This window comes from Taeniopygia guttata, chromosome 7 (genome assembly GCF_048771995.1).
Source record: "Taeniopygia guttata chromosome 7, bTaeGut7.mat, whole genome shotgun sequence".
In the NCBI taxonomy this organism is placed as follows: Eukaryota; Metazoa; Chordata; class Aves; order Passeriformes; family Estrildidae; genus Taeniopygia; species Taeniopygia guttata.
Window position 1 is genome coordinate 37,900,002 of NC_133032.1, and position 23,129 is coordinate 37,923,130.

At 41.6% G+C, this 23,129-nt stretch overlaps 1 protein-coding gene across 2 annotated transcripts in view; it reads left to right on the forward strand.

Annotated features, from left to right (window-relative positions):
• The window catches only part of RIF1 (replication timing regulatory factor 1), a 30,239-nt gene that overhangs the window by 3,045 nt on the left and 4,065 nt on the right, over positions 1-23,129 (forward strand). For both annotated transcript variants that reach the window (XM_032749508.3, XM_032749509.3), the window contains exons 4-29: positions 624-754; positions 1,868-1,962; positions 3,512-3,701; positions 4,478-4,570; positions 4,654-4,792; positions 5,765-5,916; positions 6,577-6,694; positions 7,810-7,983; positions 8,211-8,321; positions 8,558-8,620; positions 9,266-9,366; positions 9,933-10,019; positions 10,802-10,875; positions 11,423-11,603; positions 11,698-11,805; positions 12,058-12,207; positions 13,465-13,564; positions 14,212-14,476; positions 16,515-16,557; positions 16,836-17,038; positions 17,456-17,555; positions 17,896-18,039; positions 18,383-18,525; positions 19,202-19,291; positions 19,374-19,428; positions 20,039-23,005. In XM_032749508.3, the coding sequence (XP_032605399.3) occupies positions 624-754; positions 1,868-1,962; positions 3,512-3,701; positions 4,478-4,570; positions 4,654-4,792; positions 5,765-5,916; positions 6,577-6,694; positions 7,810-7,983; positions 8,211-8,321; positions 8,558-8,620; positions 9,266-9,366; positions 9,933-10,019; positions 10,802-10,875; positions 11,423-11,603; positions 11,698-11,805; positions 12,058-12,207; positions 13,465-13,564; positions 14,212-14,476; positions 16,515-16,557; positions 16,836-17,038; positions 17,456-17,555; positions 17,896-18,039; positions 18,383-18,525; positions 19,202-19,291; positions 19,374-19,428; positions 20,039-23,005 (6,077 nt within the window). The remainder of the gene's footprint in view (positions 1-623; positions 755-1,867; positions 1,963-3,511; positions 3,702-4,477; positions 4,571-4,653; positions 4,793-5,764; positions 5,917-6,576; positions 6,695-7,809; positions 7,984-8,210; positions 8,322-8,557; positions 8,621-9,265; positions 9,367-9,932; positions 10,020-10,801; positions 10,876-11,422; positions 11,604-11,697; positions 11,806-12,057; positions 12,208-13,464; positions 13,565-14,211; positions 14,477-16,514; positions 16,558-16,835; positions 17,039-17,455; positions 17,556-17,895; positions 18,040-18,382; positions 18,526-19,201; positions 19,292-19,373; positions 19,429-20,038; positions 23,006-23,129) is intronic.

Genomic DNA, 23,129 nt, shown 5'->3' on the forward strand with positions numbered 1-23,129 from the left:
ACAATGGGGAGTTTAAAAGGCAGGGAGGACAAGCAGCTCCTGTACCTTTGGGTGTACTTTTGACTGGGGGAGAGGAATGAAAGTGTCCTTCCATTTCTCTGATTGTGAGATCATTCACCCACAAAGTGCAGATTTGCAATAAATCAGACTTTTTACCCTTGAATTTTAAAGGAACACATGACTGCTCCATCTGTGTTCTTAATTGGATCCAAGTCCTATATTAACCTTATTAATTTTTATGTTATGAGCTACAATTTTACCACCTTTAATAACAAAAACCTCTTGTAGGCTCTAAAATAAATTTATTTATATCAAAGTGCTGCTAAATTCACTTAAAATCCAAGAAGTTTTTAATAATTATTTAGCTCAGGTGTATTTAACTAAAGCTGTCCTGTACTTTTATGGATTCTTACAAAGGTAATACAGATGCCCTGCATTATTAGTATTTGTATATTAACACATTTTTTAGCTTTTTGGCTACTTTAGTAGGAGAAAAACTTCTCCAAAATGTTGTTTAAGGCACTAAATCATTGTTACTTGCATCTGAATGGATTCTGGGCAAACTTAAGTGAGCAGAATGACCTGGAATGTGTTGAGGAGGATTTTGTGTGCTCTGCTTTCAGGCTCTGAAATGCAGGACTTGCTGGCAGCAGTGAACAGCGTGGCTGTGAAATCCTCAGACAAAAACACTCGCACTCGGGCACTTTGGGTCATCTCCAAGCAGGCATTTCCTCCAGAAGTTGTCAAAAAGGAGGTGAGTCCCTTCACTGTTCCTTTGGTGGCCTCATTTCTCACATTTCTCATTTCAGAAATTGTTAAAAACAAAGGTGAGTTTGCATTTCTCATTTTGGAGCTGTTTTTTCCTAGGGAGAGGAAGCAAATCCTTTGCTACTCTCCACTCAGTAACTTTTGAATCCAAAGGTCATTTCCCATCAGATCTGATCTAATGTGCATTGACAGCAACTTCTTGATGCCAGTGGTTTTAGTGGAGAAAAAAAAAAGGAAATACAAAATAAAAATATGTAAAATGTAAATGCAGGACCACTGCAAAGTATCAATTCTTGGAAAACCTGAGCCAGAAATTATTGAGCTTTTGAGGGGAAAGCTGCAATGTGAGCAGTTCTATCAGAGGAAACAGAGTAAAAATTCAACAAAGTAAAAATCCATTTAGATTTAAGTAAAATGTGCCACTTTAAATTAATAATCTCTTGCTAACATAAGTAAAATATGCTGTTTAGTCTACTGGCTCTACTGTGCTTACCAAACTACCTCAACCAAAGAAAAAAAATACAAATCTCCAAATTAAAGAAATAAGAGAGGACCCTTTCCAAGCTAAAAAGATAAAAAAAGCCCCTTGAACTCTAAAACAGAAACAAACCAACGCTCAGTCTACAAAAAATAAACAAAAAAATTAGAAATTTCTCTGTACAAAGGCTAATTACAAGTTGTAACACAAAATCAACAGAATAAATATACATAAGCCTATTGTAAAACTCTGTACATATGGGAACTAGTAAAAAGTAATGAAAAAAGATCAGAAGTTCTTTGAGAAGTTCTCAAAGAAGTTTCTAAATGTCATTTAAAAGAGAACAATCTCCACATGTGCCCAACACTAATAAGCTCTGCAACTCCTTTTTAAAGTTTTTATTTTGCAATTCAAAATTGATTTGTGAGGTTTTCATTTTTCATCCACGTTTCACAGAAAGCAATGAAATATCACAGGGGAGAGAAGTTAAGAATATTCCAGTTTAAAAGGAGACCTGGCATGATCCAAACCAAATTCTGGAGAATGAAATGCCACAATTCCACCTCCTCCTGGAATGATTTGTATCCAGGTGCTCACTGTGCTGTTCTCTTCTTTGCTCAGGTGTCCAATATTCTCTCCACCCTGGAAACAATCCTGACTAAAGGAGAAGTGCAGTCAGTTGTGGTTGAATATGAAGCACTGAATGTCATCATACGGTGAGTGCTCTGCAATATTCCATTGCCATCCTTTATTTGGGTGGGGGAACTCTGCATACAAAACCCAAGTGGCCCTAAATTACTAAAGACAAAACCTCTAAAGCTCCTTGAGTTGTTTATTCTGTTAGGGATTCTTTTCCTCCAGTGTTGCCCTGGTTTTGACTGGGCTGGAGGTGGTTGCTGAGAGCTGTGGGTGGGATTTGGGGTGGGAATGGTGTTGATAACACCAGGGGTGTTTTAATTATTGCTGAGCAGAGTTTGCTCTGAGTCAAGGACATGGGGACACAGCTGATCCCAGCTGACCAGGGGATATTCCATGGAATTCTGTCCAGGGCTGAACTGGGGAGCTGCTGGGCTGTGCAACACTTGTTTTGTGTATTAGAATTAATTAAAATATTACCTTAAAAATCATGTCATCATTCTGATGCAGAATTTAGTCAATATTGCTTTCATTTTTAATGACTCTTCAGGAATTATTTCCAACCTCTCACCTGTGCTTCCCAAGTCATGTTCTTACATTTTGTTTCCAGAACCTGCCTGCTTGAGAAATTCTCTGCTGTTATTTGGGGGTTTATTCAAAAATATCTTACTTAGAAATATCCTCTTGGCAACACATTTTAGTGCAATGCTTCCCATAACACTGTTAGAATTCCTGTCTAATTCCAAAAATTACTTTTTAGGACCATCACTGTGAGCACGTTGTTCTGGTCAGCAGAACTGAAATTGTCACGTTTTATCTTTACTTAGTGCTAATTTAATTTCTGTTTTAGTAAATACATTGAGCTTTTATTTTTATTCCTTTTTAAGTTTTCTCTTATAAAATTTTGAGCTGCAAATCCATTTCAAACAGTTCTTGTCCTCTGACTTTAATAAAATGACTTGAAAGGCAGAACTTTTCTTTAGTGAAGCAATTCTCCATAAACTGTAGGGATGGGGATTTGACTTTCCTGGGGAAAAGGGGGACTTGACAAAATTCCAGGATTTCTAGATTCAGGCTAGTTTGAATACATGCCAGATATTCCCATTTCTGCACGTTTTTTGGTGTGGGTGGGATGGTGGAAATGTGTGGAATTTTGGGCCTAGGAGGATAAACTCAGAGCTCTGACCAGGCCAGTGTTCATGGAGCCTGTCCAAACCTGGTTTGGGATTTTTCCAGAAGCTGCTGGGAGTTCTTCCCAGCTGTGTGGGAGTGCCTGGGCTCCTGGGAACTCCCAGGGATGGTTCATGGCCAAACTTTCCTTGGGCATTGTGCATTCCTGTCAGGCTCTCAGCTCCTGTGCCCAGATTGCTGTGCTAAAACAGAAAGCACAGCTCTCAAGTGAGGCTGTTGTGCTTTGGAGAGGTTTATCTGAGATAACACTTGAAATTTGCACTTCTAATACAATCGATTTTAAAAATTTGGGATGGTTTTCTATAAATCCTGGATTGAACTAGAGCATTTATTGGTGATACAAAGATAACTTGAGTGCCTGAGCTGCTTTTGGAGATCTGTAATCCCTATTTTTTGGTTTTTTTGTGGGTTTTTTTTGGGTTTTTTTTTTTGATCCAGCTTAATGGAGCAAGTTCCAGCCCAGATGGGAGAAGAGGCTGTGAGGTGGGCAAAGCTGATCATCCCTCTGGTTGTCCACTCAGCTCACAAAGTGCAGTTAAGAGGTGCCACTGCCCTGGAGATGGGGATGCCACTGCTCCTGCAGAAGCAGCAGGAGGTGGCAGCTGTCACCGAGCACCTGATGACCACAGTGAGTGACAGAACAGTGCTGGGCCTCTGCTCAGCAGCAGCTATTGGGGGGCATTAATTTCATTTCCTGTGCATTGACAGCAACTTCTTGATGCCAGTGGTTTTAGTGGGGGAAAAAAAAAGGAAATGTAAATACAGGACCACTGCAAAAAAGTGCCCAGCAACAAAGGGGATGGGAGGCACAATTTGGAGGCCTGAGGGAGGCAGGAAAGCAGAGGATGCTTGGCATTTTCCACGCCCTTTCAGAGTCCCCATCCTGGTGTCTTTGATGAAGATTTTCATGTTCCCCTTCACTTCCAGGACTGGCCTTACTTGGCTCATTTATTTTGCTTTATTTTCTGCTGAAAAACTCACCCAAACAAGGTGGGTCAGGGCGTGTTTTGATTTTGGAGTTGGAGGAAATGCAAATATTTGAAGACATGGATTTTGCTTTGTTGGTTGCCACTGTCAGAATAAGAGCCACAAATTTCAGCTAAAAAGAGAATCAGGTGGTAACAAATGCTGTGTGGTACAGAATGAAATCTGATGTAGAAACATCAGAAATGCTGCTCCACTTCCTCATGGCACCACAAGTTGTGGGTTTTGCTAAGCAAAACAAACTCGTGCTTAGTTTAGGTATATGAATTTTATATATATATATTTAATTGTAAAAAATGTACTTGCATATTCTCAAATCTTGTCTGTTGGTTGTGTCCCCAGACATTGGTATGAGTGTGTAGTTCTTAGAATATTTAAAATCCCATTACTTGTAGAAATCCTGTTTCTTTCTGTCTGCAGAAATTAATTTCCGAACTTCAGAAACTCTTTTCTTCCAAAAACGAGACCTTCGTGTTAAAACTGTGGCCCCTGTTTGTCAGATTGCTTGGAAAGGTAAGCAGAAAATGAGTAAAACTTTAGAAAAGGGAGTTTTGAGCAGCAGAATTGTCTTTAATTGTGAATTTCTTGCTGCCCAGACTCTGCATCGCAGCGGCAGCTTCATCAACTCCCTGCTGCAGCTGGAGGAGCTGGGCTTCCGCAGTGGCTCCCCTGTGGTGAAGAAAATTGCCTTCATTGCATGGAAAAGCCTCATTGATAATTTTGCTCTAAATCCAGGTAGGTTTAAAAAAAAAATAGTTAGCCTGATTTGTTTAAATATGAGTCATACACAACTGGAAAAATAAACATACTGAAATATATAATTTAACACATCAATACATAATATGTGATAATACATAACTGGAAAAAATAATCTGTCAGTGGTCAATGCATTATTTGTGTACCACTGGATAGCCTCACAATGGTGCAGGAAAATTCATTGTATGCATAGCTGAAATTCAAATTTTTGTTGCTTTTTTCCTTGTTTTCTTTTCTTTTTGAGGCAAGGTGATAGTTTGATCTTTTGTTCTATCCTAGTTTTTTCTGCTGGGAATGCTAGAAATAGAATAAAGCTAGTAAATTGTGTTTTGTAGTGCTATAAATGATCCAAACAGCCGTGAAACAGAGAATAAAACATTCTGTATATTTTATTTTGGATGGTGCTGGCTTAAGTGGAGAAAGGCAACACTTCAGGATTCCAGAGGTTTTTAAAAAAAAAAGTTGTTTTAAAGGTGTAACCTGAATCTGGATAAGTTTTTAGTCTACCTTGTGTCAAAATACAATGTTTTTTACCTTGATTGTGCTTCTCTGTGTTGTGAAGGGAAAATTCAGTGTTTGATTTTCCTGTCCCTGGAGCAGATAGGACCTAACAGCAAGCAAGAGGGAATTTCTTCTGTTTATCACAGAATCCCAAAGTGGGTCAGGTTCAGTCCAGCCTCCCTTCTCCAGTGGGGTCAGGTTGGAATGCAGAAAATTCAATTTCAGTCTTTGTGCTGAAAAGAAATACTTGATTTTTGCAGAGTTGCTTTAAACAATAATTAGAGCAGTAAGAGACTTTAAAAAGTTGGTGTGGTTGAGTTTTGTAAATTGCTGTTAATTGAATTTGAAGCTAAAAGATATTGGGATAAAAACATAATGGTTGAATTGAATTTTGCTGAGCTGTGATTCAGTAACGTGAATTGTTTAAAATGCACTTTTTGGGTCTCCCAGACATCCTGTGCAGTGCTAAGAGGCTGAAACTGCTGATGCAGCCCCTGAGCTCCATCCATGTGAGGACAGAGGCTCTGGCCCTGACCAAGCTGGAGGTGTGGTGGTATTTGCTGATGAGACTGGGACCTCACCTGCCCTCCAACTTTGAACAGGTAACACAGGTGCCAAGAGTCCCGATCCCTGTGCAGCCCAGGCCCCTCTGAGCTCTGGAAAACGTTCCTGCTTCCTCCCTCTCTGCTTTGTTACTGAAATCAAACTCCCTCAAAGAACCAGTTTGTCCTCGTGTGTGACTTACAGACTGTGAGAAGGGATATTTGGGACTCACAGGCCCAAAATATTGGAGAGTCTGTGGGAATGTCCTGAGAGCATCTCTGAAAACCTGCCCTGAGTGCATTCAGGGGTTATAAATGTGTTAAAAAAAGGCTTTTGTCTCCTTTCACCAAGGAAGTGTGGGCTTGGAAAAAGCTGCCATAGGAATACTGGTGACAAGACCATAAATATTTAGGAAGATAGAAAAATTATGCAGGTGTTTCATTTCTAGTCACACTGCAAGTGGAATGGACCTGTTTCTATTCAACACCTGGATTTCCTTAAATTAATCTTCAAGATGGGAGAAAAGGGAGGGAAAAGTATTTTCTTAGGCTTATTAAAATGTCCTGCATCCACCAGGAATTTTTGTTTGGTTAGACATTTCTAATTCATTCTAAATGCCCAGAAACTCTGCTTTGTGAACAGCAGCCCAGCCTGTGCAGAGTGAAATGAGCTTTTCATGGCTTGCATGTGCTGTAGCTGTTGCTGGGATCCCTTTGCAGGTTTGTGTGCCATTAATCCAAAGCACCCTGAGTGTGGATCCTGCTGCTGCATTCCCAGGAACGCCCTCGCGGCCAAACAACCCCAGCCTGGGCTCAGCACCCTCTGGGCAGAAATCAGGTACTGAAACATCCACCCGGGGGAATTTCCAGCTCCATTTCACATGCAGAGACTCATCTCTTCTGTTTGTCATGTTCTGCTTTTTCATTCATAGTCCTTGTTCTCCAGAACAGTGATTTTTCTGCATGGTCACTGCATGATTTATATTGGGAAAGTGAGGCTGTTTCAGTCATTATTTAAAATTTAAAAAGTTGTGCCAGTCACATTTTGAGGACCAGTTTTAATGTCCTGAATTGTGTTGTGTGTTGCAAGGGAGCTCTGGTTTGAAATGTTTATTTTTTCATCTGTGAGTGTATGTGCTATTTCTATGTGCCCTTTTATTTCTGTAGCATTTTTAGTTTCTGCCTGCATAGTGGAGAACCTTGGAATGGTTTGGGTTGGAAAGGACCTTAAAGCTCATCCAGGGACACCTTCCACTATCCCAGGCCCTGTCCAGCCTGGGCATTCCCAGGGATGGGCACATCCTCCCAGCCAGGAATTCCTTCCCAATATCCCACCTTACCCTGCCCAGTGATGATGATCCATCAGGAATTTTAATTCTTTAATCACATGTGAAAACACATCTATTTGAGCTTTATATCCAAATATCCAGTAAGGAAATCCTGGTTTTTCTTCCCTTTCTGGAGGCCTGGCATCCATGGTTTGTGCCATCCTGTTGTGCTGTAATCAGGAGCCTCAGGGATCCTGGATTTGGGGAGTTTCCTGTTTTCCCTTCTTAAAAAAATTTCATCTTAGTCCTGTGAGATCACAGCTGAGTTGGTCAAAATATTTTGCCAAGACCTCTTAAATTTGTGTTTCAGGTGACAATTTCCAGTAGAAACTGCTTTGTAGCAACTTATACAAGTGTTCCTTGGTTGTGTAACCACAGCTTCCAGGAGATTTGTATGGCCAAAATAAAATTTGGCATTCCAAAATTTACAATTTTGGGGCAGATATTTAAAATACTGGGAAAAATATGGCTGTGATAGCAAACCCCAGTTATCTGAGAAACCTGCCTGTCAGAGATGCCTTCCAGCCAGCAGCAAGCACTCCATGATTTGTCCTTTTCCTGGGGAATTTGGGGCTTTTGCCTGGAATTTCTGTGATTTTTCCCTGATTTCTGTGCCCTCCCTCAGGTCCTTTCCTGTTTGTGAGCCCGGGCACACCCAGGATGGGCCTGAACAGCAGCACAGCAGGAGTGCTGCTCTTCCCTTCCATCCAGCTCCTGGGCATGGAAATGCTGCTCCACTTCCTCATGGGACCACAAGTTGTGGATTTTGCTAAGCAAAACAAGCTCGTGCTTAGCTTAGGTATGTGAGTTTTACATATATATTTAATTGTAAAAAATACACTTTTGTAATCTCAAATCATGTATGTTAGAATGAAATGATTTAAACTTTTACGTGTTGTCAGCTTTAAGATATTTGTATGTTCAAAAAGCTGTGAATACACAAATACTTGATTATTTTTAAGGCTTATTTTCCCAGTAAACTGCAAAGTTAACAGGTTTATGGAATGTGTTTTTTTGTTCTTGTAGAGCCTCTCCAGTACCCACTGATCAGTAGCCCTTCTTTTTTTTGTAAGCATGCCAGCACTCTGATAAATGCTGTTCAGGATGGCTTTATTGCAATTGGAAAAGAAGTTCCTGGTAAGAATTCAGTGGTGAAATTGAAACATTTTCTGGGAAATCAAGTGGGCAAGGGAAACAGAATCAACACTTTGGGTGAAGTCCTGATGTTATAAAAAGTAGAACTGGTCTGACTTGCATTGAAATTTGAGTTTTGGCTCAAATCAAAATCTGTTCTTTAAAACAATTTGTATTTTAGCTGCAGTTTTGTTGAATGTTTTTATTGCAAACTGAATAAAACCATTGTTGCCTTGCAGATTGTTTGCTGAATGTTATCTGGAAGGACATAAGTGGATATGTGAAAACAGCAATTGAAGCGGGTAAAAATTGTCATTTTCTTTAATTTGGCATTGCTCACCAGTCAGAGGTGGTTTATTTTTAAACTAGACCAGAAATTGTTGATTGTTCATTGCTTGGGTTTAGTCTGAATCAATAATTCTGTTTTATTTTAAAGCATATCAAAAGAACAACAACCCCTCCTCCAGTCTTCAGTACTGAGGAATGGAGACAAAAATGAAAGTTTTTGACATTTTTTTCTTTATTGAAATTCTGTTCCATAGGAAACTGTAGAGTCTGCAGATGAATAAAAGTTAATTCCTGTTTTAAAAATGCCCTTTATCCAAGGAAAGTCCAGAATATGCTTAATAATGCAAACTTTTTTATTGAAAATCAAACAGAACATGAAGAAGCATTCTTTGGATGAATACAAAATTCCACAACTTTAATGTATCGAAATTCCAACCCTTAATGAAACAAAGGTGTTCCCATTTCCTAATTAAACTTGAAGGTTTTTTATTTAAACTTCAAACTTTCATTCCTGTTATGAGCAGAATTGATGCTTGAATCTCTGAAGGATTTGGTAAATTTTTCCAAATTTCCACAGAATTTTTTTACTTTTTGCACTAAAAGTTTGAATGCTGCTCAGAGTGACCATTGTGCTCTGACTGGAAATATTTTTATTGCAGGAAATAAGAAAGAGAAGCAAGGTTCAGAAATACTGACCATGTTACTGCAGGCCTTAAAAAACACCGTCAGATCCAATTCCCTGCCCGTGCAGAAAATCCTGGTAAGTTCTGCTGGAAAAGCATTTTTGGGTGTAGAATTTGGTCTGTGGTTCTCCTGTGCTTCAAAAACATCTTGGACACATTCTACATGGATTTTTTCTTATTTTTTTAACTGAAGGGAATTGTTTCAGTTTTGCTTTTTTGGGGGGGGGATTTTTGTATTTTTGGGGGGAAGGTTTTGGAGTGTTTTTTTAATTTTGTTTTTTGTTTTTGTTGTTGTTTTTTGTTGTTGTTTTGGGTTTTTTTTGAGGGGGTCTTGGAACTTTTTCTTTTTTTTTTTTTTGTATTTGTAATTTTGGCTTTTTTTGGTAATTTTTTGTATTTCGGGGGGGGGTTTTGTAATTTTTGTATTTTTGGGGGGGTTTTTTGTATTTTGGGGGGGTTTTTGTTGTTTTTTTTGTGGATTTTGGTGTCTTTTTTCCCTCCTTCTCTTTTTTTTGTCTCCCTCTCCCCTTCTTTTTTGTCTCCTTCTCCCCATTTTATTTTTATTTTATTATATTTTGCTTAAAAGATTTGAACCCTCAGAAAAAATATATTTAAATATATTTTTTTTCCCTTTCCTGCTTAGTCACTCATTGAAATCACTGTCAAGGAGTTGCCTCCAAAAGTATTGGGATCCCCAGCTTATCAGGTTGCTGATATGGATCTTTTAAATGTAAGTCTGAATCAATTCTGGGACTTCGTTAATGCTGAAAGTTATTTGGAAGTCAAATTATTTCATATTCCAAAGTGCAGACTTTGTTTGCAGGCCTCACTTCTGTGGAGTAATTTAACTGAGTCTAATTAATGAAATTACTGCACAAAAAGGGCCGATATTGATTAGTGAATATCATGTTTGTGTGCTGCATCAGAAGGAGGGAACAGATAAAATATTTAGTCAACAATCACAAAACAGCTGTGAAAAAAGTCTGAAATGCTGCTGAATTTTGGTGTTTTTTCAGGGAGGAGCAGACTGAGTAGTAGGGGTTGTGCTCCTCGTTAAAGTTTTAATTAGCAGATATTAAATACATTTTGTTAAGTACTCTCAATATTAGCAAAGCTGAAATATTTCTGATAGATTTGAACAGAAATTGCCCAAAAGATCTCTTGCTGTAACCTGGAAATGAGCAAATCCCAGGATCTGGCAGCATCTAAGGCTTCCAGTTTGCCCTCTTCTTTTGATGTTGAAGTGTTAGAATTGACAATTTTGGACAACTTTTAATAATAGTGACTTTCTGCCTAATAATAGTAATAATACTTGTGAATTTCTAGCTAATAATAGGTATAATAATTGGAATTTATGGCTAATAATAGTTATAATAATTGGAATTTCTGGCTAATAATAGTAATAATAGTGAATTTCTGGCTAGTAACAGTAACAATAATTGTGAGTTTCTGGCTAACAACAGTAACAATAATTCTGAATTTCTGTTTTAACCTCTCCCATTTCTCTTCCAGGGAACTCCAGCCCTGTTCCTGATCCAGCTGCCCTTCCACAACAATCTCCTGGAATGCTGTGTGACAGATGAGAGGTACCTGGAGCTTTGAGCATCCCTGTGGAAACACCACACCATTTTTATTTCCCCTCTTGTAGGAATGTGCCCCCTGTTGATGGAGTAAACAGGTGACCCTTTGTGTCCTTAAAAGGGACAAAAGCCCAGAAGTTTCTCTCCTCAATTTGGTTAAAAGACACCTCATAGCACCTTGGGGATTTCACCTCAAACTTAAGGATAGCTAATTAGACAAGAGACAAAAAGTCCTGCCTAAGCAGAAAAAAGAGAAAAAAAGAAGTAATCACTTTTATGAAGTGGTTTATCAAGAGCAAGAACCTCATGCCCTGGCTGGGCTTTTCTCTACATGTAAAGAGCTTTTTTATTTTGCCTTTTATTAAAACTTTCTGTTTCCAACACTGTCACAGGAGCCATCCTGCTTCTTTTATGGCACCTGAGGTAGCTGAGCTATCAAGGGTATAATGCTTATCTCTGAGAGCTTGTAAGACCTGGCTTAAAGAGAAAAAGCATTACCCTCTCAGCTGGGAAAAAGCCAGCTCTCTCTCACCTGTGGAATTTCCTTCCCCAGATTCTTTGGGATCCTGGAATCCCTGGTGGGTGCTGCCCTGTCTGGGCCCACCTCTGCCCTGGCGTTCAGTGAGTCTGTGCTGGGTGTCATTGATCAGAGTGCAGAGCAGGTGGGCAACAAGGAGCACCTCTGGAGAATGTGGAGTATTGTTGTTCATCCTCTGACTGAGTGGATTAATCAGGTAATTAATTCATTAATCAGTGAATTTGGTTCTCTTCCCCACGCTCCCATGGGAGTGAATCATATTAAACCATAAAACTCTTTTCTTGTTGCAGAACAACGAGGTGAACCAGGGGGATGCCCTGGAACACAACTTCAGTGCTGTCTACAGTGCTTTGTTGCTGCCAGTATCCCACATTTTCCCCACTCAGGGATTCCCACAGGTAACAGCAAATGAATCGGATTAATTCAAAACAATGTGAGATTTATAATCTCAGAGCTGACTTTGGATTCAGTCTGCTGGGTTTTGGGTTCAGTACAGCACCATGGATTTAAAACCCTAAACCTCCAGCTTAAAACCTTGAAGAATTCCCTAGGTTTTGACAGAAGTAAAGACATAAAAGTAAAGACATAAAGCAAGTTTTTCTCTGTGCACAGATATTGATATTTACCAACTTTTTCTGTCTCTGTTAAAGCCAACTCTGAAATCCTTGCTGCGCTCTTGGTCTGACCTGTATCGAGCTTTTGCTCGCTGCGCTGCTCTGGTGGCAACAGCAGAAGAAAACCTGTGCTGTGAAGAACTTTGTGCCAAAATAATATCTGGGCTAGAAGGTGAAACTCCAGTAGTGAGTATAAAACTGATCATTTAGCAGATCTCTTCTTAATTAGGTCTCAGTACGTGTGTTGTAAATTCTAATCTGGTGATTTCTGTAGCGTGGAGTGGCTCAGGTGAGAAGCTTTAAAAATTTTTTACTGACAGGAGTTGGTAGAGAAATGAAAAAAAAGGAGTAAAAATAACTATAAAGGTTGCACATTGAAATAGTTAAGCAGATTTTAGATATGTCTTCTAATTAATTAATAATTTTTAATAATGGTTAATGAGTGTCATTGTGGTAGTAATTGGGGTTTGTCCAGGTGAAGTGTGTTTATAAATTCCACAACCCCAGGCACTGCCATTGGGAAGGAGGAACATGGAACCATCAGCCTTGTACACTAATTAAGGATTTTACTCCTAAAGCTGTATAAAAGAGAGATTTTGAAAGAATTGGTGTTTTTGTTACCTAAATTGCCTATTCCCAAACTCACGCCACAAGGGGAAGGGGATGAACATTTAGTTTGGGATAAAATCCTTGATGCATGAAGTTCACTTTGGAAAAAATATTGTGAAAAACACAAATAAAATGGAATTTAAAAACCTGTAATTGAGAGCATTGCATCATTGTAACCTACCTTGGATGCTGCTGTATCCTGATAAATAAGTGATAAATATCACTTAAAAAGCAGTAATTACTAAAGAAGACAAACAATATAAACGTTCAGTGAGAAGAAATATTGGAGCTTCTTTTAGCTCACAATATCAGTGTTCCTTTTAAAGCAAGTTTGACCATATTTAGGAAAATTTGGATGGATTGAGAGGGGAAAAAAAACAGCTTTGATCATCTTTTCTATGCACAAAAAATGATTTGTGCTTTGACTATTAATGGCAACTGTAATGACTTTTCTAGCAACCAGGCTTTGTCCTTGAGCACACCGTGAGCCTTGCACCTTAATTTTATTGATTTCTCCTAAATGTGACCCCTTCTGCCTACCACTGTTTGCTGCTTTAGGCACTGTTTATGTTAATTTTTAGATTAATTATTTAAAATTAATTATTATAAAGCCCATCCTCAGTGTAAATGTGTTTAAAATGGAATTTTATCAGGCTGACGTGATCATGCAGAACAGATTTACCCACCTTTAATTAAAAGTTGTTTCTTTGCTATCCCTATTTTTGTCATTGTTGATATTTTGCTGCTTGATTTTTGTTTCTGCTGCTTGACTTCTGGTTTTGCTGTTGGTTTTTAGGTTTTGCTGATTGATTTTTCTTTCTGTTTCCCCCTCAGGTGTTTCCCATGCTGGAAGGTCTCACCCACCTTGTGTCAGTCATGGTTGACTGCATCAACTTTGCACCCTATGGCACTAAATTCCAGCCCAAAAACAGATGTAAGGAAATCCTTAAATTTTGGGGTTTCTGTGTGTGGCTTTGAGAGTTGGTTAAAAATTAGAGTTTAGCAGAAGACACAGGGTCATTGTGTATAAAATATTCTGTGTCCTATTCCCACTTAAACTGTTAAAGCTGAAGAAATAATTTCCGAAAAAATCATAATTCAGTAAAGAAGTGGTTAAAGTTTTCTTGCCCCATGGGAATTTGTTAAAATGGTCCATGGGAATTTGTTAAAGTGGTAAAATGCAGTGATGGGCTGCTGAAGGAATGATAATTGGAAATGTTGATGAGGAAGAACATAATGTAAACTTGACTTCCAAATAAATAAACTAATAAAAATTATATTTCACCTTCCCTCCTTTTCACTGTTCCAAAATTTGTGCTATCTGGGGAGTGGTGGTTTATTTTCGAGTAGCCATTAAAACCTTAAAAGCAGAGTCTGACCAGCCAGAAATAGAAATAAGAATAGAAATCAGATAAAATCATGCACTAAAAATGTGTTTAAGTTGTTAAATCAGTTTTTAAACTCGTACATAGATTTAGTTTGGGAACAGAGTTCTTCCTTTCATCATACTCAATGTTCAGCTGTTTTTTGATGTCGCTGAAGGAAAAAAACCCAATTTTTACCTGCCTCTTTGCCCATCAGCTCCGCAGACTCCCACGGACTGGGCTAGGAAGAAGAAGGAGCCCCTTGGCAAGCTGAGCTCTCTGTTCAAGCTGCTGCTGCTGCTGCTGAACTCCTTCCACGAGCTGGGCAGCTCAGAGCTGCAGGCAGAGCCCCTGGGCGCCCTGGGGCTGTCCCTGCTGGCCGCCCTGCACGCCCTGGTCAGCCGCATCGCGCTGCCCTCCCTCCTCGGCACCACCCTGGCCACCTTCTCCCAGCCCTTGGCAGTCTTCTATGAGAAAACCAAGTCAGTGTTCCCCAGGGAACGGGAATTTGGGGTGGGAAAAAACTCTGGAGATGGGTGGGACAAAGCTCAGGGCTTGATAAAAGCTGGGGTTGGGTGGGATGATAAAAGCTCCACGTTCTGAATTTTCGTCTCTTTGGTGTCACTGTTGGACACAAAATCAGCACACAGAGCTTGGGAAGTTCAAAAGAGAAAAAGAGCCAGTTTTATTCCAACAGCTGGAATTTCTTTGCTGTATCCTGATAAATAAATAAGTGATAAATATCACTTAAAAATCAGTAATTACTAAACAAGACAATTTAAAAGTTCAGTGAGAAGTTATATTGCAGCTTCTTTCAGCTCACAATACCAGTGTTACTTTTAAAGCAAGTTTGACCATATTTAGGAAAATTTGGATGGGTTGAATGGGGGAAAAAGCAGCTTTGATAATCTTTTCTATGCACAAAAAAATATTTTTGCTTTGACTGTTAATGGCAACTTAATTGTTGTGCCTGGAGTTACTTTTCTGGCAACGAGGCTTTGTCCTTGAGCACACATTGAGCCTTGAACCTTAATTTTATTGATTTTTCCTAAAGGTGACCCCTTCTCCCACTGTTTGCTGCTTCAGGCACTGTTTATGTTAATTATTGGATTAATTATTTTAAATTAATTATTATAAAGATCATCCTTATTGTAGATGTGTATTTAAAATGGAATTTTTATCAGTCTGACCTGATCATGCATAACTTCACCCACCTATAATTAAAAGTTGTTTCTTTGCTGTCCCCAACACCGGGGTGGTTTTTTCTGTCATTGTTGATATTTTGCTGCTTGATTTTTGTTTCTGGTGGATTGGAAACATTCCAGGTTTTCTGGTGGATTGGAATTACCACCTCTCCAACCACACTACTCCAGAGATTAGTCAATCATTCCTCTCCACCCACAGAGAAATCTGTAAAAATTACATTTATCCATGAAATTGTGTGGGAACTCTTGACTCTCAAATATGCAAACATTATCTATCAGAAGGCTAAAGAAGTTTTATGAGAACTTTAAAACTTTTTAAAGAATTATAAAAGAAAATTTAACACTTTTAAAAGCCAGGGCAACACTTCAGAGTGACTCTCTAAGCATCTCTGCAAGGCTTCAAAATTTACTTTCCACCTGCTGGTAATTTGCCCTGCAGTGAAGATATTTATTGATAGAAATAAATAAAATTTTAGGAAAAAATAAAATTTGCATTAAATTGTCAAGGAAATTAACAATAATTTCTTGATGTGCACTGAAATCCTGGAAGTTTTTAAGCAGAAGGAAATACTGGGACAAACTTTGCTTGGTGCTTTTTTCCTGAGCATTGTTTTCCTTGCATTTATTCATAAAAAATGGAAAATATTTTTTTCTGAGCCCATCATTCTTTGAAGTTTTATTCCTGAAAAAAGAAAAGTTGGATAAATATTTTTGAAGGAAGACATTGGAAGCAAAAAAAATATTTGGGATCTTCTTCAGCTTGGAGGTCACAGGCTTATAAAATGAGTTCAAAAAATGGAGTTTGCTCACATTTTTCTGCCTAATTTCACCTAAGGATTTTTTGTACATAGAATATATTTATCTATATGGAATATATTTATTTATTTATATGGAATTGTTTAGTTTATGGAATTGCTTAGTGGTACTTCAGCTTTTTAATGGCAGTATTTCAGCTTTTTAATGCAAATGCTTATGGGACCTGGGAAATGTGTTTAAGGAGAGCATTTAGAGTGCAATTAGAAGTTAATTTATAAGAAAAGCTTTTATTTTAAATTAAATTTGTACTAATTACCACTGACTTTTCCATTAATTTCTCCTGAAGTCAGCATAGCAGTATCCATGGAATTTAAAGGATGATCTGGGAAATTCCATCAGGAAATTCTTTAATCCCCAACTGAGGCTCATTTCACAAAGTGATTCCACCAAGTTACTCACTAAAACCAGTGTGCAGGGCTGGAATTTATTATGTGTTAAATTTTTATGCTTGGGATAAATGAGACAGCAAAGTAGAAATAATTTAAATTTGTTTTGGCAGGCTCCCTGAGGTACCCAAAGTCTACAGCAACCTGAACAACAAGGTAAATTTGCTACAGAAATCACTGGGCTTGGGGGAGATGTGGGACAGCAGAGTTAAAAAAAAATTAAAAAATGTGATGAGGGTAGAGAGTTAATTTTTAAATTCTTTTAAATTTAAAAAATTTTAATTCTGGAAGTGAGGAGCACTCAGCTCTGGGACTTGTATGTGATGTCGCATTTTGAGATGCAAAAATAAAGTCGAAAATAAAGGTATAATTCAAATATTGCAGATTTTAGTTGAAGATTCCTGTCCTAAAAGCTGTATTTTGTTTTCCCTGAGTTGGAGAAGCTGCTGGCAGAGATCCTGCAGTGCCTGCAGTGCCACTGCCCGGGCTCCTGTGACTCTGAGCTCCTGCAGCAGCTCAGCCCCGTGCTGTGCGTGGCCTTCCAGCACAGGAGCAAACAGATCCGCCAGCAGAGCGCCCAGCTCTGGAACTGCACCTTTGCCAAGGCCTCCTCCCTCACCTACCCTGAGCAACTCAAGTAAGAATCTCATTTTTACCACTGATACCTGCACAGCAAGAGCTCACAAGTTGTGTTGTGCCATTCTGGTTCCTTGTGCCAGCTGGGGCTGCTTTTATTGTGAGCTGCTGCTTTTTTTCTGCCCCTTTCCCCCTTCCATAAATCTGAAAAAGAGCAGCAGCAAAAAATAAAAAACTTTTTCTGCACATTTTCCCCTCCCATAAAATCTAAAAGTTTTTTGCTGCTGCTTTTTCTCTGCACCTTTCCCCCTCCCATAAATCTGAAATGTTTTTTTATTTCTTGCTCCTGCTCTTTTTCTGCACCTTTCCCCCTCCCATAAATCTAAAACTTCTTTTTTTTTTTTGCTGTTGCTCCTTTTCTGCACCTTTCCCCCTCCCATAAATCTAAAATGGTTTTTTATTTTTTGTTGCTGAGCAGGTCTGTGTTAAGCCAAGCCAAAAAGAAAATCCCTCTGCTGCTGCCTGGTTTTGAAAGCATTGAGTTGTCTGAGGAGTGCAGTGGCCCCTTCTCTGACCTGGTAAATGTTTTGTTGGGATTTCATGGGAATTGTTCAGCAGGGAGTGAAAGGTCAGCTGAGATTTTTAATCTGTTTGATCTGCAATGGTTTCATATTTAGGATGATAAACTGCTGGGTTAGCACTGTCAAAAGACTCTGCTGGTTTTTACCACTTCCTGCATAGTAAATTTTGATTTCTAGGAATTTATTTGATATATTTAATTTTTTAAGTTTTCCTCTACATAGTTTACAGGCAATTTGCGAGTGTGGGATGGTTTTATTCTAGAAATGACCACAGAGTGGGTTTGTGAGCTTGGGAGTTTCTCCCCACAGTGCATTCAGTGTGGTTTTGTGTGAACAGATGGAGAATTCCCAGCTGGATGCAAAGATCAGTGGGATGGAGGTGAAGGTGGGACAAAAACGAGATTCAATTCTGGCACAGACGAGTGAACCCAAAAGTGATGGCAAAGACAAGTCCAGCAACGTGCAAGCAACACCTGCCAAGGTGAAGTGTTCCCAGAGAGGAATCAAATCAAATCCAGGATCTTTTCAGGACTTTGGGGATGCTGAAATGTTTTTATTGACAACCTGGGCTGCCCAGCAGAGTTAGAGTTAATATTCTATAAGAATTCTCTGCTGAGTTTTGGGCAGGGGTCAGGCTGGGTGGGAGGGTGGCAGAAAAGAGCCTCTGTCCTCACTCTCTGGAGGCTGTGACAGATTTGGGTTTTTTGGTGTGCTTTGGGGTTGGCAGATCCCTCACAGAGATGGGTCATGTCCTTCAGAAATTCCTGATTTTCAGTTCCTCTCTCGTTCCTAACCCAGGATTTGGGATTTTTATCTTTCTGCAGTTAAAATTAGAATTTTCATCTCCTAAGACAACAAGTGAGACACTTCTGGAAGAGGAGAAATCTGTTGATTTTGTGTTCATTCCTCCAGAAACAAAACCAAGAATATTGACAGAACATCAGAAAGAAGTGCTTAGGTCAAAGAGGTCTGTCATTTATTGTTTTAACCGTAATGTGAAAAGTCATTCCTTGAGTAGCTGAGCTTGCCTTAACTTAATTTCGTTTCTCCACCACCATAGGTAATTGATTAATGTTCTTCCGTACAAGTTATGAAGTTTAAAGCTAAGAGAGTTCCTTGCTTTGCTGTTTAAAAGCAACCAAATTATTCTTGCAATGGCATTTCCTCTCTGTATTTAATTTCCTCTCTCTAGTCTGATTAGAGTTTGGGAATTTGGAGTTCAGATTTTTGCTTGGGGACTGACATGCAGTGTGAAATAAAAGATGTCCTTTTTCATAAATCATGGAAATAAAAGGATTGGGTAAAACAATCTGAGGAAAGGGTTTCTTGAGTTAGCAGCACGTCAGGAATTAGGATATTCCCAAGACTCATCTCAATTGCAGAAGAATCTTTAGAATGATCTCTTTTAATGTGAGAAGATAATATTGGTGAGTTTTCTGTGCTTAGGCAGCAAAAGCAGTGTAAGCAGGGCTTGAGGCAGGAACTCCTCTGGGATGTGGGGAATTCTTTGCAGAGTGGGATCCCAGTCACAGCTTTGATTCCCCAGAAAGAAATATTTAATGCAGCTGAAAAGAATAGCCCTGAAACAAGGAGACAATAAATTCCAAAGAGGAGTCTGACTCCCGTTCCTGGTGTTGTTCCAGAACTGACATTCCTGCCATGTACAACAACCTTGATGTCTCTCAGGACACCACCTCATTTTCCCAGTACAGCCAGAGCCAGGAAGATTCTTTGTGAGTAGATGTGCCCAGTTGTGGTCATTGAAGGGTTCTCCTTTGGCAACAGCAATTATTGATTTCAGTAATTCTCTTCTAGGGAAATGCCACCTCCAGTAGAAAATGCCAAAGAAGACACTGCAAACCAACCTCAGGTAATTTCCCATTGTCTGATGGTGACAAAAATCAGAGTTTCTGCCAAACGTGAGAGGTTTTGTGATTTGTTTTCCATTCTCAACACCAAGTGAGAGAAAATTTGAACACCATTGCAGAGCTGTGTTCTGCTTTATATAATTTATTCCTTTGGGATTGATTAGAATATCATTTAGGCCAAATCACTGGGTATTTGATTTCAGAATGGGAGGATCTACGTGAGCAGTTTTTGGTCACCCATGTGCCTGTGCTGCCACAGTATTTTACTGGGGTAAAGATTGTAAATCCTGAATTCCTTCTGGGGAGGAATTGCCTGAGCAGCTGCTGTGCTGACTGCAGTGCCAGTCAGACCAGGTGAAATACAGCAGAACTTCAAGCATTTTTGGAGTTCTTTGTTTTGGGATTAAATGGTTTTTAAAAGTGTCTTTTATAACTGTCAAAACACAGATAATAAATCATTTGGAGGAAGGGTGGTTAGAAAAACCTTGTGGGTGTGCTGTTTTCTATTGCACCAGCACTGCAGTTGTCTATTGTATTATATTCACAGGACAAGTACAACTATTCCATTTGATTCCTAGGCCAAACCTTTTGCTGTTGATGTTTTTGGGACAGGAGGAAAACGTGGGGAGTGAAGAATGTGGCTCAGAGGAGAGCCCAGCCTGCAGCAGCAAGGGGGAGGCCAAAATGGAGACAGCCGAGGTGATCCCAGAGGAGACAGCCGAGATGATCCCAGAGGAGACAGCCGAGATGATCCCAGAGGAGACAGCCGAGATGATCCCAGAGGAGACAGCCGAGATGATCCCAGAGGAGACAGCCCAGATGATCCCAGAGGAGACAGCCCAGATGATCCCAGAGGAGACAGCCCAGATGATCCCAGAGGAGACAGCCCAGATGATCCCAGAGGAGACAGCCCAGATGATCCCAGAGGAGACAGCCCAGGTGATCCCAGAGGAGACAGCTGAGGTGATCCCAGAGGAGACAGCCCAGATGATCCCAGAGGAGACAGCCGAGATGATCTCAGAGGAGACAGCCCAGATGGTCCCAGAGGAGACAGCCCAGATGATCCCTGAGGAAACATCTGCTGCAGAGGGATTGGAGACAAGTTCTGTGGAAGCAGCTGCCCAGGAGGCCTCAGCAGGGCAGGAGGACAGCTCAGATGTCACCAGCAGCTCAGCCTCCAGTGACATCATCTCTGGCACCCCCCAGCCCGCGAGCCGGCGCCAGTCCTTCATCACCCTGGAGAAATTCGGGGCTGCAGAGAGCAGAGCCTTCAGCCCAGCCCCGCTGAGCTCCGTGCCAGAGCTGCCTGGGAGTGCTCCTGAGGCAGCCACGCAGGAGAGCAGCAGTGGCAGCAAGGCTGCTGCTAAGGCAGAGAAATCTGGAGAGGAGGAGAAAAACCCCCCGAAAGCCGAGCCCGCCGCGGGAGCTGCGCTCACCCGCAGGGTGACGCGGCGGCAGAGCCGGCTGGAGCTGCAGGGCAGCAAATCCAGACTGCTGAGCAGGGCAGAGGAGTCCCTGGCCCCTGACAGCCTGGAGAGCAGTGCTGAGCTGGGCTCTGCAGGGGAGGATGTGGATCACGTCCTGCACAGCCACTCCCGGGCGCTGCTCTCCACGGAGGCAGACATCCAAAACGCTGAGGTTGCCATCGCAGAATTGGACAAGGCCCGGAGGCTGGACACGGACTCGAAGGAAAACACCCCCCCAGAGAGCAGCAGCTGCTCTGAGCAGGCCCCAGGGGATGACAGCCAGGTGCCACAAGTGTCCCCTCACCAGAAGCAGCTGCGGCGCTCCTCCAGGAGACGGTCGGACGCTGCGGAGAGCTCCTCGGGCAGCCAGGAGAAGGAGGATGGGCTCCCCAAGAGAGACAGGAGGAAAGAGGAGGAGAAAGCTGGGCAGAAGAGGCTGTCCCAGGGGAAAGGTGATGGATCCCAAAAGCAGAAAGGAATTCCTGGCAAAACGACAGAAAGCACAAAAGCGAGCAGCCAGCCTGAGAGAGGGGCAGAGGACTGGAGCTCCAAGGACTCTCCTGCTTGCAGGGGCCTGGATGAGGAGGGCAGCAGGGCTGCCAGGAGGGCAGAGGATTCCCCCAGGCCAGAGGGGGAAGCTCAGGGCAGCCTCAGCTCAGCAGGGCAGAAGGTAGAACGCCCACGCTACCACACCAGGAGATCTTCCCAAGGGTTGCTGTCCAGCATAGAAAACTCCGAGGCTGACAGCTCTGAGGGCAAGGAGGAGAGCACAAGGAAGAGAAAAACCATGAAATTGAGGAGTAGAAGCAATTCTCTTGAAGGTAAATTGAAAGAGGGACAGGCAGGGAGCCAGAGCCTTGAGGGATCTGCCCAGGGAGATGAAACTAAGAGTCCCCTGGAGGCCACTAAAGGTGAGCCTGAGGTCAGCGCAGGTGCTGCAGTGCCAGCTGAGCCAGGTGGCCTGGAAAAGCAGGAAATTGCTGCAGCTGCTGGAGAAGCTGTGGGCTCTGGCAGCTCTGAGAATCCAGAGGCTCTGCAGGACACCAGCGTGGAGCAGCACAAGGGAGATGCATCCATGGAGTCAATGGGCAGCCCCTGTGTGTCTGAGCAGGATGGGAGAGCAGCAGAGGAGAGCAGAGAGGAGAAGCCAAGCAGCACAGGGGACTGTGCACCTGCAGCAAATGTTGCAGGTGCTGAGCCCTCCTCTCTGCAAAGTGAGTGCCAGAACAAGAGAAGCAAAAGAGTGAAGAAGATCAAGAGCTGTGATTGCTGCTTTAAAAAGCCAAAGCAGCAGGTGACTGAATCAAAGGTGACTGAGTCAAAAAAAGAGAAAGATTCTGAGCTGGAGGAGCCTGAGAGCTCCCCAGTTCAGAGCCCTGGGACTGTTTCTGGTCACTCAGATTTGGAGGAGAGCTTGGCCCTGGCTCCATGTGGGATGAGCACTCCATTGCACCCTCCCGAGGAACCCAACACCTTCAGCTTGGAAAGGCAGGAAATGGATGTGGAAAACATGCAGGGAAGCAGTGTGGGGGTGGAGGAGGAAAATCCAGAGGGTTCAGCAGCTGAAACCACTGAGTCCATGGAGGAAATAAAGGAACCTGCTGAGCAGAAGGAGCAAACAGAGCAGGTTCTGTCTGAGAGTGTTCCTGGGGAGCCCAGGGAGAGCTGCCTGGACTCAGGGGACCAAGAGGAAGAACCAGCAGCTGCAGAAAAGGAAGAAATAAATGAAAACGGACAACTGGAGGAGGTGCCTGAGGAGCTGAGTGTTGACAGCAAATCTGAGGAAAAAGAGATGCAGGAGCTAGAAGGAAATCGGGAGGAAAAAGGAGAAGCTGAGAACTCTGCTGGAGAAGCTTGTGTTGTTGCAGATCAAGAGATGAAGGATGAATTGGTGGAAGCTGAAATAAAAGTGCCTGAAAGCGTGGCTGTGGCAGATGTGGGTGTGGATTCCCCTCTGAAGGTGGACGGGGATCCCTCGGTGCAGGTGGCTGAAAGCCCCACCAGCCTCCAGGCCCGCTGCACCTGGTCCCCCTCAGCCTCCCCATCCACCAGCATCCTCAAGAGAGGGGTCAAGAGGAGCCAGGAGGACGATTCCCTGTCACCTGCCAATAAGGTATTCCATAGGAACTGGGTGCTGCTGCTGCACAGCTGGGGTGAGGAGCTGAAATCATTCCAAATCTGTTCAATTCCTGCCTTCTGTTGTGAATAGTCTTACAGAAATGGTGAGGTTTGGGTTT